Source organism: Oreochromis niloticus, linkage group LG6, assembly GCF_001858045.2.
Source record: "Oreochromis niloticus isolate F11D_XX linkage group LG6, O_niloticus_UMD_NMBU, whole genome shotgun sequence".
NCBI lineage: Eukaryota > Metazoa > Chordata > Actinopteri > Cichliformes > Cichlidae > Oreochromis > Oreochromis niloticus.
The window spans coordinates 24,352,164-24,365,808 of record NC_031971.2 but is presented as its reverse complement, the minus strand read 5'-3'; the positions used below and the strand labels follow the sequence as shown (position 1 = coordinate 24,365,808).

Here is a 13,645-nt window from a genome sequence, read left to right as displayed (position 1 = left end):
GGCAGGAAAACGTTGGAAAAGTCTGAGCTTTACAGTTTTGATGATCTTTGCCGCAGGTTGTACTTAGACTGAAGGATTTAAAGTAAGATATTAAAATAATAACTATGTAGATATATTTAAAAATGTACACATTACAGGTATGGAAGGTACACGTTTCTGTGTCACATGTTTCTCTTTCTGTCATGACATTGCATCCCGGGAACATCAAGTTATGAGGAAATTAAAATCAGAGTGAGAACTACATAAATTGCAAAAAACAAGGTATCGTCTTCACTAAAACATTCATATACCGTTGCTGAATCAAAGCATGCTGTATATTCTCTTTGTTGTAAATACCTATATATTGTATATACGTATATATACTGTCAAGTTCCCGTTTATATGGGATGAATGTATGAAAAGTAACCAGTTGTATAGTAAGTGATCTAATCTGAATGTGAGGTAGGTCCACGCTTGCCGAAGGTGCATGACTCCTGGCGGCCTGTAGGTGGCAGAAGAAAGCAGCCAATGAAGATTGGTATACGTCATGACGCCAGACGCATGTTTGGAAAAGAAGCGCGAGAGAAAGAAATGTCCGCCCCGGGTTTGTTTACAAAACTTTATCAAGTTTAGCGAGGATGTCGTTGTTGAAGCCTTTTAGTAAACTCCCTGGTCTGAACACAGCGAACATCTTGGTGAGTTGTTCACTTTAAGAAATAAAATTTAAAAAAGAAAAGGCAAATACCGAGCTGTGTGCTGTGACTGTAGCTGTTTTCAGGACGAGCTAACGGCTGACTGGATGTGTTTTTTATTGGGAGATATCTGGTCCTAAATATCCCAGATATATGGTCGTCAGCTTGGACTAGCAAAATCACATTTAAGTTTTAAATAAAGACAAATATGACTGTAGAGGTTTTTACACAGTTAGCAGCTGTTTGGCGTCGTCGGTGTTGTGTGGATAAATCTTGACTTTTCTGTAGATCTACCTAACAAACACTATCTCAACGTTTTTATAATACTTTAATTCTATAATAGCTCTATAACACACACAACAAGAGGCGTTTCCAACTCAGCCGGGTGGATAAAAGGGGAGGGTTGTGTTAGGAAGCGTGCAGAATCTTGCCAACCCAAACAAACATGCGGGTCATCAAGAATGATCTTTCCATACCGGGATGACAGCGACTGCCTGCGGTGCTGGTGGAAACCGTGCTACTGTAAGACAAAGGAAAAGGAAAGGCGTGTTTAGAGACAGCAAGAAGGAAGGAAAGGCGTGAGAAGGACTTAAGGAAAAGAAGGATTGTGGATGTGCTAAAGCAGGACATGCACAGAGTTGGTGTGACAGGAAGGATCCTTAGGGTAGTGTGAGATGAGGGCAGACGATCTGCTGTGGTGACCCCTGAAGTGAGCAGCAGAAGAAGAAGTAGAGGCAGGATTTTTTTTGTTGTTGTTTTTTTTCAGGGGGAACCTTCAGAATATTTTCTCTTAAGTAAATACTAGGGGCGGGTGATATATAACCTCAAAATGATATCGCAATATTTCAAGGAAATTTATAATAATGATATTATTATAATATTGAAAAAAGTACTGAACAATATTTTATTGACGATTGCAGTCTGCAGGCAGAAGATTTGTTAGCGCAAACAAAGATGAAGGGCATCTTACATCCACCTGGTAGACTACCTGGTTCAAGGTGTGAATCCATTCCCAGCAGCAACATAGAGTCATAGTGACACACAGCAGAAGTCAAATGTAAGCACAAAAGTAGCCTAGGTAGTGTTTTCCCTGGAAATTTTAAGCAAACAAAACATTCTAACAACAACTAAACTAAAACAACCCTTACAACACTGTCACATAAATAAAAATATATTCTCTATGGAATGTTGCAACTTAGGTCGAGCTTTTTATTCAGTTGCATAAACCTGTACTTCACCACTGATTTCCATCCAACACGTGCTCTTCGTGTCATATGGAGAGCAGTGCTCCAGCGATGCCCTTGTTTAAAATGGGTCATACTTCACCAGCTTTTAGTATCTCCTCCTTGCACACCTACATATCCCGGTTGTCCTCAATGGTGTGTTTGTGCCTGAAGAAACAATGTTGTAGTTTCCATCTTCAGCTACAATAGTTTTTGTGCATATTTGGCAAAGCATTGTGCTTTTATTTTGTAGTATCTCTCACTAGGTCTTCACTAGAGGCATACATCTTGTTGTCCACATTAGGGAGGATAAACCCATGACATCACTATATCAGTGACATTTTTTATATCACATGAAAATTTGTATTATAACAGACGATTTGATACACCAAGTTCCCAATAAATAAATACAGAGGAGAAAATTGTTGAAGAAACATTGAGTATGATTTTCAGGCTGTTGCAGCCCTGTGCTCCAGTACACATGCTATTAAAAATGGCATAGGAGATGAAATATTTTTATACTGAAAATTGTTAAAATCTTACTCGTGCATTAGTATAAGTTAACAAAAATATAATTGATGGTACAAGTAGTCACTATACAGAAGCTATCCAGCCATTCATTTTCTTTCACCACGTACAGGTTACCAAGCCATCACCCCGCTGTTATGTGTCTTTAAATACATTAAATTATTTTGTGGGGCTTTGCACATACCCCTTGCCACAACTCTAACAAAATGCAAAGAATCCATTCATATTTTCTAAAATAGAGCATTTGCTTCCATTTTGGGGTTCAGGGCCGCTCTAGGAGGTTGGATGATTATTGTTAACAGGCTTTAAGTATCTGTCCTTGCAGCAGCTGAAAACAGATGTTAGATAAATTGCTAATGTCTGGCCAGTAGGTGGTGCAGAGGGTGGTCCTTTTATTTTCCATAGCCTCTCTGTAACCACAGTCAAATTAGATCACAGTCTGTATAAATTAATATTTTTCAGAATTTTTATTGCATTGTAATTTATGATTTTATCATCATAAATCTCTATATGAGCAACTGCCGCAGCAAGAAAGAAAGCGGCGACATCTTTGAACTGTGACTGCGATATGTTTCTTCTGACAGGTTTAAGAGATTTTTTTTTTTTTTTTAACCTGTGTGATGGTGTAAAGTGGGATCATCAGGTTTTGTGCTGACTGGTAGTTTTTGTTTCCTGCAGCTGGTGGAGAGTGAGGAGCAATTTCAGCAGAGTTTAGCAGATGCTCTGGTGGAGGAGACCAGTGTCACTGTGAACGTGTGAGTAAAGCTCGCTTCATCCTACAAACTGCTGAAGTCTGCTATCTGTCAGGGGAAAGTGGCTGCAGCACACAAGTGGAAACAGAATCTGCCATCCTCACAACGAAACAAGATTTGTTTTCTACCATCAGTCTCATTTATGTTTAAACAGTATGACTGCAAACATTTATTTAGTAACAAAATATTTTTCATAATCAACAACAAACAAGTAGATATGTACTTGGGAAAAGGACTTTTGTACTACTCAGATTGCAACGTCATAACAGGTTTCCAGCTGGTAATGTAATGTTGACTTTATGATTAAATAATTGTGACTAATAATTCTGACTGGGGAACTCGTACGTGATGCTGCACTGTTATTCTGCAGCTGCAGCGAATTACTCAGTTATGCAATGACTTTGAGTTGCGTGAAGATTTAAATACTAATAAAATTGTGTCGTAATCAGTGGGGATACACACCTGAGGTGGGTGGGAGTCCCATTATTGTCATTGCTTTTTGTACTTAACAGGAGACTAGCTAAGAGCCTTCCTTTGCCCATGGAGAATGATGAGAGCCGTCCCAGAATAGACTTGGTTGTGTTCATCATCAACCTAACCTCAGAGCTCAGGTAACTTTCAAATCCATCCATCGATTTTCAGCTTATCCATTTCATGGTTGCGAGGGTGCTGGAGCCAATCCCAGCTGTCATGGGGTACACCCTCACCAGTCTGTTATAGGGCAAACACAGAGAGACAAAGAGCCAGTCACACTCAGACTTACCTAATCCAGGACTGTGGGAAGAAGTCGGTGCAAACTCCACAGTCTGCGGAGGCCTGATCCAGGGGTACTGTCCTTTTGTCCTGCATTCATTCGATTTTTATGTGTGTGAGATGGCCTTCCACAGATTGAAGCCTAATGAAGACTAATTTCAGTGAGTGTCTATTGAAAAGGAACCTGGACTTGTTTCTAGTCACCAAGATGAAAAAATACATACATGTCCAGATGCAATTTGTTGTCCTGGCCACCTGAACACACAGATTCTGCTTCATATAACAGCTTTGTTTTTGTGTTGTTCTTACTTAAGTGTTATGAGAGTGAGATGTCATTTTTAAACCACACAAACCAGCCCAGAGACTTTATTTTTCTAGCGTGTTCTGGGACTGCCCTGGGGCCTCCTTCCAGTAGGACTTGCCCAAAACGCCTCATCTAGGAGGTGCTCAGGTGGTTTGGGCATCCTAGTCAGATGCCATAATCACCTCAACTGGCTTCTTTTTTTCTAAGGGAGAGCCTTGCCACCCTTCGGAGGAAAATCCTTTCGACAGTTTGATCTCATTCTTACAGTCAGTACTTGGTGTTGATGATCACAATGATTCACTCTGACTATCAACAGCTCGTTCTGGTGCCACTCAGTCCTCTACAATACAAGACCTCCAGTACTTAAAAATCTGCCTTACTTGAAGCATCGCCTTCACCCAAACTGAGCACTAAACCTCAGATTTTGAGGTTTCATGAAGGAGAAACTTGATGTCATCATGCAGAAACAAGATCCCGATGCTTCTGACATACATTGTCCAAAATATTTTATATTTTAAGTTAAAAACAAGTTCAAACATGATACGATGTAGCAGTGCTTCATTCTGTTTTGTTTTATTTTGTCGTAGTTTCCAGTCAGCAGAAGCGTCCCTGAAATATTTGGACCCGGGATATTTCCTTGGAAAAGTTTGCTTCATGGTTACTAATGGTATGGCAACGGTTAAAATCCTTTTAAGTGTTATTCTTTTTGTCTTGTTTTGTTTTATGTTTTGTTTTTTCCCCAGTCCCTTGATTCACAGGAAGGAGGGAAAAAAATAAGCTGAGATTAAATCAAGGAGAAATTGTCTACCTCTGTTTACATTTTACTTCACCGTCGAACACCACCCACAACACATATTGTTGTACTTTCAGCCTTTTTTGTGTCTGACCAGCTGACCTTTTATGCTTCTCTTTCTTGTAGCTCGTAACGCTTCCTCCCCCGCTGAGCGCCTGGATGCTGTCAGGAAGCTGGCTTCGTCGCTCCACTGTCCCCTGTTGTTTGCAGAGGATCAGGTTTGTAGCAGTCTGGGTCACAAACACTGAAGATGTTTTAAGTCGTGTGTAAAATCCAAATCTAGCCCTTCACACATTTTAATGTGATTGCATGTCAGTATATGTTCTCAGTAAGTTTTTGCCTTGCACGCTGTTGCATGTTGTGTTTCTTGAACAAATTTCTTGTTGAAATATATGCAGAACAAAATTACAGCTTTGTTATCTTTGCATAAGGATTTATTTGGCTTTATTAAACACCCAATACTTGTTGTAGTCATCGTTTTCAGGCTTATGAAACAGCTTGTTCTTTTGATCTGGCTGTTTGTCTTTTTTTCCTTTTTTCCTTCAGCAGTATGATGGCTAAGCAACTTTTTTGTTGACTGATTCATGTAGCTGAAGTTGCACAGTAGGGCACATGAGGGAAAAGCCTGAAATTGAACTCAGAAGGGAAAGCTGTTTGTGTGCGTGTGTTGTGTAGTTCAGCATCTCTGTAGTTTAGAGGGCTCTGCGCTGTTGTTGACAATAAAACACCAAATGTCATTTTTGTGTCTTTTTGTGTTTCCTTAAAAGCCATCCTGTGTAATCTTTCCTTCCCTACAGACTCCAGATGGAGTGGCCAGTGCTACAGAGAGGCTGCTGACCATCCTCAAGGTGGCCGCCGGCCTCGTTCCCATTGCCACTGCTCTCTACGTGTCTAACCTGACTCGGTGCACGCTTCCCCTGGACATCGATCTGCCGAGCTTTGATTAGGTCCTCTGACTGATTCCTTTAAAGTGATAACCTCCTCTACTTTATCATGTTTATATTTATTTGCAGAGGTTTTTAATGTTGACAGTTACACGTCTTCTTTTTCTAATAAATGTTGCCAGGTGTATATAATTATGATCCATTACAGTATGTTTTACATGAACAGTCCTGTGAAAAACACCCCACGTTCACCCTACAATTCAATATCGTAGAACCACCTTTGGCAGCAGGAACTAATTGCTTTTGATATGACTTTATCAACCTGTCACATCGTTGTGGAGGACTTTCAGCCCACTCGTCTTTACAACATTGTGACAGTTCATTGATGTTTGCGGCATTTGTTTACAGCAGCTCTCTTAAAGTCCCACCACAGCATGTCATTTCGGGTTGAGATCTGGACTTTGACTGGGCCATTGCAACAGCTTGATTCTTTTCCAGACATTCTGTTGTAAATTTGCTACTGTCCACGACCCACTTCCAGCCAAGCTTTAGTTGTCAAACAGAGGGCGTCACATTTGACTCGACTTGATGTTCAAGGAAGTTCATGGTCAACTCAATGACTGCAAGATTCCAGGGTCCAAATCATCACCCCTCCACCACTGTGCTGATTTGCTGCGTTTGGTTTTCTCCAACCACGGTGCTGTGCATTATTGCCAAACATCTCTACTTTGGTGCCATCTGTCCAAAGAACGTTGCTTGTGGTTTGTTCAGATGGAACTTTGCAAACCTAAACTGTGCAGCAAACTATGCTTGTTCACTGTTTTTCAAATTGTTCCTTAACATTTAACAGGCTAACTGGGGTCTCTAGAGTGTGAGATGTAGAAGGGTGTTTATTTGTTTGGTTTTTTTCCTGACCTTGTGTTGAATTTGCTGGGTTGTCCACTCCTGGGAAGATTGTTGCATTGTATTAACAAACAGCTGAATACTCCAAACGAACAAAGTGCCAGAGCTTCTGTTTTTATAATGGTGGTCACACTTGCTTATGATCTATTAATCAAGTGCACCCGTTTGGCTGCAAATTCCCCCTGATTCCATTGGAAGCAGCACAGTTCTATTTAGTTTTTCACAGAGTACAAGAACTTTTTCTGGTTCATGACTGTATATGAAGCAGTAAGCATTAAAGGGTTGAACATACTTAAACATTTTTCCATGTAAATACACTTCAGTGGGCTTTATATGATTGTTTGGTGTTTCATTACATTAATACCATGTTTTTAATTAGGTTCTCAAAAAAACAGAACAGTTGTGAACTGGAGGCAAAGTTTGAATCCTGCCAGTGCACAAATAAATCCAACTAGAAATAAATAATGAATAAAACAGTCCAATAGTTTTAAATCAAGTAAAATCCACCTCTCATTTCTTCATATTTTGCTACAAATATGGCAAATAGGTGTAAATACAGAAAATAAGTCAAAAACAGAGTTTAAATCATTCTAACCGGTTTTAAAGCCAGTATTTAGTATGACCGTCTTTATTCTCCAAGACAGCCTGAACTCTCTTAGGCAAGCTCTTGTCATTTCTTGAATTAACAAAAAGTTGATTGTGTTCATCTGGATATAGCATTTTCAGCGGGAGAAACATTTCATCACTCATCCAAGTGACTTCTGCACGCTATGTCCATGAACAGATTCAACTTTTTTAAAATTTCTTACCTGGTTGGTTGAGCATGTATCAAGACATGTCTTAATTCAGGATAATTTCTCTACGTTTCTTGAGAGACGATCAAAGCTCTTCTTTAGATGTTGGCTGCCTTTTGTTCTGCCCTCTATCAGGAAAATCCCACACTGCTTCAGACTCTGGAGAGGCCAGTCCATGACTTATGGTGTTGTATTGTATTGTTTTGCCAATAAGACAGTTTCCAGATGGTTTTGTATGGTGGATCAAAACCTGATGATACTTTTCTGCTTTACTATTATGTGTTCATAATTCCCAAGACCCCAGCACCGCCGGCTGAACCGCAGCTCTAGACCATGTCAGAGCCTCCATACCTACACCATACACTCACAATGATTTCAACCAAAAATATCACAATTGGATTATCACTCCTAAAGACCTGTTGTTGCGGATTTTTAGTTTCCTCAAATGTTTTTACCCTTCAGCAATAAAATGCTGATGAGATATTGTCAGGCAGGGTTAGCGTTAGGGGGGTTAGAGTTAGGGCGGGCAGGCAGGCAACATGGACACCCAAGATTGTGAATGTGACAACTCAAGAATGAAGCAATGTGGACTTTCTAATTGATAATGGACTTAAATCGGGCGTAAGCAGCCAATTACTCAAGTAAAAAATAAAGACAGTTACGTTGAAACCAAGCACACCATTGTTTTTCTTGTGACATTACCAATAAGTTTGATGTGTCACATGGCCCTCTTCCTACTGAAAAAACAAAAGTTGTATCCAAGATGGCCGACTTCTAAATGGCCACCATGGTCACCACCCATCTTGAGGAGTTTGCCCCCTCACATATACTAATGTGCCACAAACAGGACTTTGATATCACCAGCCATTCCCATTTTATTACAGTGTATCCATATAAATGGCCCACCCCGTAGAATGATTAAAATAAAGTTTGTTCAGCTTGCCACTAAATGAAGAAACAACCTGTCGTTTTTATTAGCAGCAACTGTTTGACCTCAGCCCCAGTCAACAGCTGCTCAGACTTCAAAGGGGTACGAACCAAGGAGAGAGGAGTGTCCTTCACAGGGTGCGACCAATAGCACTGTGCCTGGTATCACATCGGCATGCATGCACCAGCGCACACACACACTATTAATAGTTAGGTTATCATCACAGCAATTATCTATCACGCAGGTTAGGCAAACACTGTAATGGTGTCAGGCCAGGAACTGGAAGGACAGCGAGGGGTCAGTAGGGCTGGAGAATGTCAGCAATAACACTGATATCATTGACTCTCACGGCTCTTTCGTGCATTTACGTTCTCGTATACAGAAAGAAAAATAACCCCCTTTTTTTTTGCTTATTGAGACAAATGTTGGCACCTAAACTGTGCAGAAGGTCATGAGATGGCGGCAGTGAACTGCTGACCTTTTCATTTATGTACTGATGTGTTGTACTTGACTTTTGCTGTTTATTTTAAAGGATTTGTTTTTGGTTTGGCTTACAGTAATTGCACTTTCTGTTCTGTTTCTACACAGAAGGTCAAGCCTTGTCCACTGGTTGACTTTTTCTATATCGAAGCCCTCTGTTTCTATCAGAGGCAACTTGGGGTTCAGTATCTTGACCACAAATACTTCAAGATGGAGGTTGGAGTGGGCACTGACCTTCTGATTGGTAGATCACGTGCAACCTCCTGAGGCTGAGGTAGCTCAGGTACCTCCTGAGCCACAGGTCCCTCATATACAGCAAGGTCCATAAGTATTTTTGGACAATAACACTTTTTTGTTAACTTTGCCTCTAAACACTACCACAATGGGTTTGAAATCAAATAATTAGGATGTGATTGAAGTCTAGACTTTCAGCTTTAGTTCAGTGGGTTTAACAAAATATTGACTCAACAGTTTAGGAATTACAGCCATTTTTATACATAGTCCACCGTTCATGAAGGCTCAAAAGTAATTTGACAACAGACTTCATGGACATGCGAGCCCTGTTCCCTGTTCCATGATACATTAATCAGATAAAAGATGTGTTTAATTTGTATTTGGTAGCTTTGCACTTGCACCGACAATATGAGCTTTAAAGAGATTTTGATGCATGTGATGGAGTCAATCATTAGGCAAAAAAAAAAAACCTAAAACAAACTTATCAGAGAGAGAGAACAAAAACTGGTAGGCAGTGTGGTGAAGGACAGACACAACTCATAATCTAAAGCATATGACATCATCTGTCAAACATGGTGGAAGTAATGTTATTGCTGCCAGTGGAACCGGGTCGCTGGTGTTTGTTGGTGATGAAATACAAGATAGAAGTAGCAGGATAAAATGTGAAGTGTACAGGGCTGATTCAGCCAAATGCTGAAAAACTGGTAAAACTACTTCACACAAATTGATACAGATCCAAAACAACCCAAGAATTTCTCAAGGCAAAGAAATGGGATATTTTTCAATGGCCAAGTCAGTCACCTGATCTCAACCCAATAGAGCATGCTTTTCACTTACTGAAAAGAAAACAAACTTTTTGGGGGCAGAAAGACCCACAAACAAGCAGGAACTGAAGGCAGCTGCAGTAATGGCCTAGCAGAGCATCTCAAGGGAGGAAAACAGCATTTAGTGATATCCGGTGGTCATTGACCGCAAAAGATTTTCATCCTTTTTTCAGCTACTCCCTTTAGGGGTTATTTTATTTAAAAAAAAACAAAAAACGCTCATATTTAAAATCATGTTCTTCAGTTACTTTTGAGCTTCTGAAGCTGAGGGACTGTGTATAAAAATGGCTTTAATTCCTAAACTGTTAATGCAGCCATTTTGTTAAATCCCTTAAATTAAAGTTGAAGGTCTGCACTTCAATCACATATTGACTGGTTTCAGTTTAAAATCCATTATGATGGCGACGAGAGGCAAAACTACAAAAATATTGTCATTGTCCAAGAATTAACTGTTCGTATTTGTTAGCATGTGGAGAGTGGAAGCGGGGTCTAATCTGTGACGATCAGTCAAGATCTCGTTTTAATGCAAATGTTCTCTTGTGTTTGATCACTCAGGACACATGTTCATGTATAAGAACACTGTCATTTGTTTTATCGTGGTCCCAGTGGTCCATACTGGTGAACCAAAGTCCAGGAGCCACCTCACCATCATGGTAACCAGTTGTTGTTTATGTTATTGCTTTTCCTACCGTGACGAGGCCTCAAGTCTCTGCTCAGGTGGTGACAGCTGCTATCAACTGAACATGTTTCCTATATAAACAAATAACAGTGGTCAACAAGTATTTTGGCTACTGGACTTCTTGCACCTGTACTTTAACAAATTTCACTTGCTGAGGCCAAATCTGGAATTTTTGGTCTAGCGCCATCTCCAGAAAAGGGATGATCCTTAAACTGGTCAATTACAGCTATTACAATTGTTGTTTATACAAGTGTAGCTGGAGTGTTTACCTCTTTAGGCCCTCGTTCCTCAGCTTGCACTTGGCAGTAGGCGAAGTTGTGCCAGAAGCCTCCATCCTCCATAAAAGTGAAGCCATAATTAGGGAAAGTGTTTTTGTTGGTCCTTAAATCTGAGAACTGATACTTGACGATTAGTTCGAAAAGAAACAGAAGCCAACTGAGTCAGCAGCAGGGGAAGCATTCGTGCAGTCACAGAGCAGAGAATTATGCTGAGCTTGTGGATAACATGCTGAAAGCATATCGGCTAATGAGTGCAGAATGTCACAGAAGATGTGATTTTTACATTCTCATCTTGACTTTTTATACCCACAAAATCTGCTCGATGTCTGGGACGAGATTTCATCAAGATCTAAAAGTGATAAAAAACCGACATCATTGAGAAATTGAATCCGAGAATGATGGGCGACTACTGTTGGTTCTTAAGTATAGAGACGGGTGTTCAGTACAAACACAAAAACAAGTGCCTTGAACGTTTTTGAGCACGCTGACCTGTTTTAATTTGAGCTGAACCGACAGAAATATGCTTTAATGCGTCTCTGATATCATCCCCTGGTTTATCTTCAGGATGAGCACATTAAAACAATTTAGGCGGGAAATAATTAAAATTCCAGACATTGTGTTGATATTGTTCATATCTGAAATCAATGTAAAAAGAAGAAGAGCTGGTCTGAAGTTCACAGCAGCAAACAAAAATATTTTTTTAGACGAGTATAACAGACGGCTTTTTTTTAATGTATTCATCATTTGCAAACGGCACACTTGAGGATACATGGACTGCTTCTCAATCCCTTGTAGGCTTGTACAGCCTGTGGCCGGCTTGTCCCTGTGGTTAGCGTTGTCACAGCAGACAGGGTGAGACACCAGAAATGAAGTTTGATGATTCAGTGCAGCCCACTCCATCTTCAGCCTGAGCAGCTGCCTGATCTGTCACATCGTAAACACGTGTGTGAAAGTGCAGGGACTTACATAATTCGACTAAGTTCCAGTTAATATCATGTTGCTTCACGGGTTCATTTAAAGCTGCAGAACATTTTGGTATTGCACAGTGTATAAAATTAGCAGAAGCACAGTATGCTTCATGTGTTTTTATGGCTATTTGAATCACCCGTGTGACCTATTTTAATGGAAGACTTTTTGTTAAAGCAGGAAAAATGGGGATCTACTGATCCATGCAACATTAAAATAATCAACATACCTGTCTGTTTATTTTGGTTACACTGTTGAAAAAATAATATTTCTAAATTCAATCTTGGAGTTTTTCACATGACAGGATTATATTATCTGACATAAGTGTGCAAAAGCCTGGGAGTGTGTCTATTTTCTCTACTGCTTATCCATTTTGGGGATGCAGAGGGCTGGAACCAATCCCGTGTGTCAGGGTGAGAGCCAGGGTGCACCCAGTACATTGCGTGACTAACACAGAGACACACCTAACATGAATGTCTTTGAACTGGGGATTTTAGTTACCTTCACCAAAGACGTCGTGTTTTTGGTAGTGTGTTCGTGTCATTCTGCCTGTAAACACGATAGCATGAACATTTTTGAATGAATCCTGATGAAACTCTGTAGGGGTGTAGAGTGGGGTCATGTTAACGATCCGATCAAATTTCACCCACTGAGGTCTTCAAGGTCGCCGTAACGATTTATTGATCGAAAACTGACCAAAAATTTGACTTAGAAGCTATGAATCTTACAAGTGTGGATTGTATTGCCCACAGATTTAAAATATTATGTCACATTTGACCTCTGACCTCTCCTTCAAGGTCAACAGATTGATCTGAAGGTCAAAGTAATAATAATATAGAGCCATTTAAAATAACAACAGGTTTGGCATGGCATAATTTGATCGTGACTTTGTTACGTACCTTATAATAACCGGTCATAACCGTTCCAGACACTTTTAAGCTTTTTTTTTTTTTTTTAAATGTTCTTCTTTGGAAAGCAAAATAAACTGATCATCAAAAAAATCACCTCATGAAGTGAAACGACTGCTGCACATGTCCTATATCCACACAAATAAATGATGTCAAGTATAAAAATGGGTTTTAACAGTGCAAATAACAAAAGCCTGCACTTTGCACTTGTTATTGCTGCATTACTTAAAGTTCATTTAAAAACAACAATAAAAATGTTTACATAATAAATGCAATCCCATTTCCATAAAAGTAAATATAAATACTGCACAGAGAGTGAGCTGCATGATTCGCAGAGGCTTGAACTCTCCGAGTCTTTCATGTTTAAATGTTAGCTGTAATTTCTACTTCTTCTTTTGTTTTCCAAACAGCCACCCATCAAAAAGAAAAGTCTTAAATGGAGCAGTGACAATGACAATAATAGAAGAACTGTCTGCAGGGAGCAGCTCCGTTCCCATCTTTGGTACCAGTTGAGAACCAGGCTGGTGAAATTACGTGAAAAAACACTTGTCCTGTGTGCCACTAAATGGATAAGTAACCTGAGACTATTGTCCCGTGGATATGCATTTGAAAAGCGTTTGACCTCAGCTCAGTCAACAGCTGCTTAGAAGGGGAGGAGTCAGGGAAGCAGAGGTGTCCCCCACAGATATGCGGCCAGAGGCACTGTGCCTGATGTCACGTCTGCATGCACTAACACACTCACT

At 40.0% G+C, this 13,645-nt stretch overlaps 1 protein-coding gene across 1 annotated transcript; it reads left to right on the top strand.

Annotated features, from left to right (window-relative positions):
* The first annotated feature begins 519 nt into the window (after window positions 1-519).
* On the top strand, window positions 520-7,143 carry pane1 (proliferation associated nuclear element). The gene is made up of 6 exons (XM_003447874.5): window positions 520-674; window positions 3,101-3,177; window positions 3,687-3,785; window positions 4,819-4,898; window positions 5,151-5,242; window positions 5,822-7,143. The coding sequence occupies exons 1-6, from the start codon at window positions 618-620 to the stop codon at window positions 5,969-5,971; spliced, it is 555 nt and encodes a 184-aa protein (XP_003447922.1). The 5' UTR covers window positions 520-617; the 3' UTR covers window positions 5,972-7,143.
* Window positions 7,144-13,645: the final 6,502 nt, after the last annotated feature.

Coding starts and splice junctions, on each gene's coding strand:
- pane1 (XM_003447874.5), top strand. CDS start 618: ATGTCGTTGTTGAAGCCTTTTAGTAAACTCCCTGGTCTGAACACAGCG. Junction 3,178..3,686: donor ACCAGTGTCACTGTGAACGT/GTGAGTAAAGCT, acceptor TGTACTTAACAG/GAGACTAGCTAAGAGCCTTC. Junction 4,899..5,150: donor TTGCTTCATGGTTACTAATG/GTATGGCAACGG, acceptor TCTTTCTTGTAG/CTCGTAACGCTTCCTCCCCC.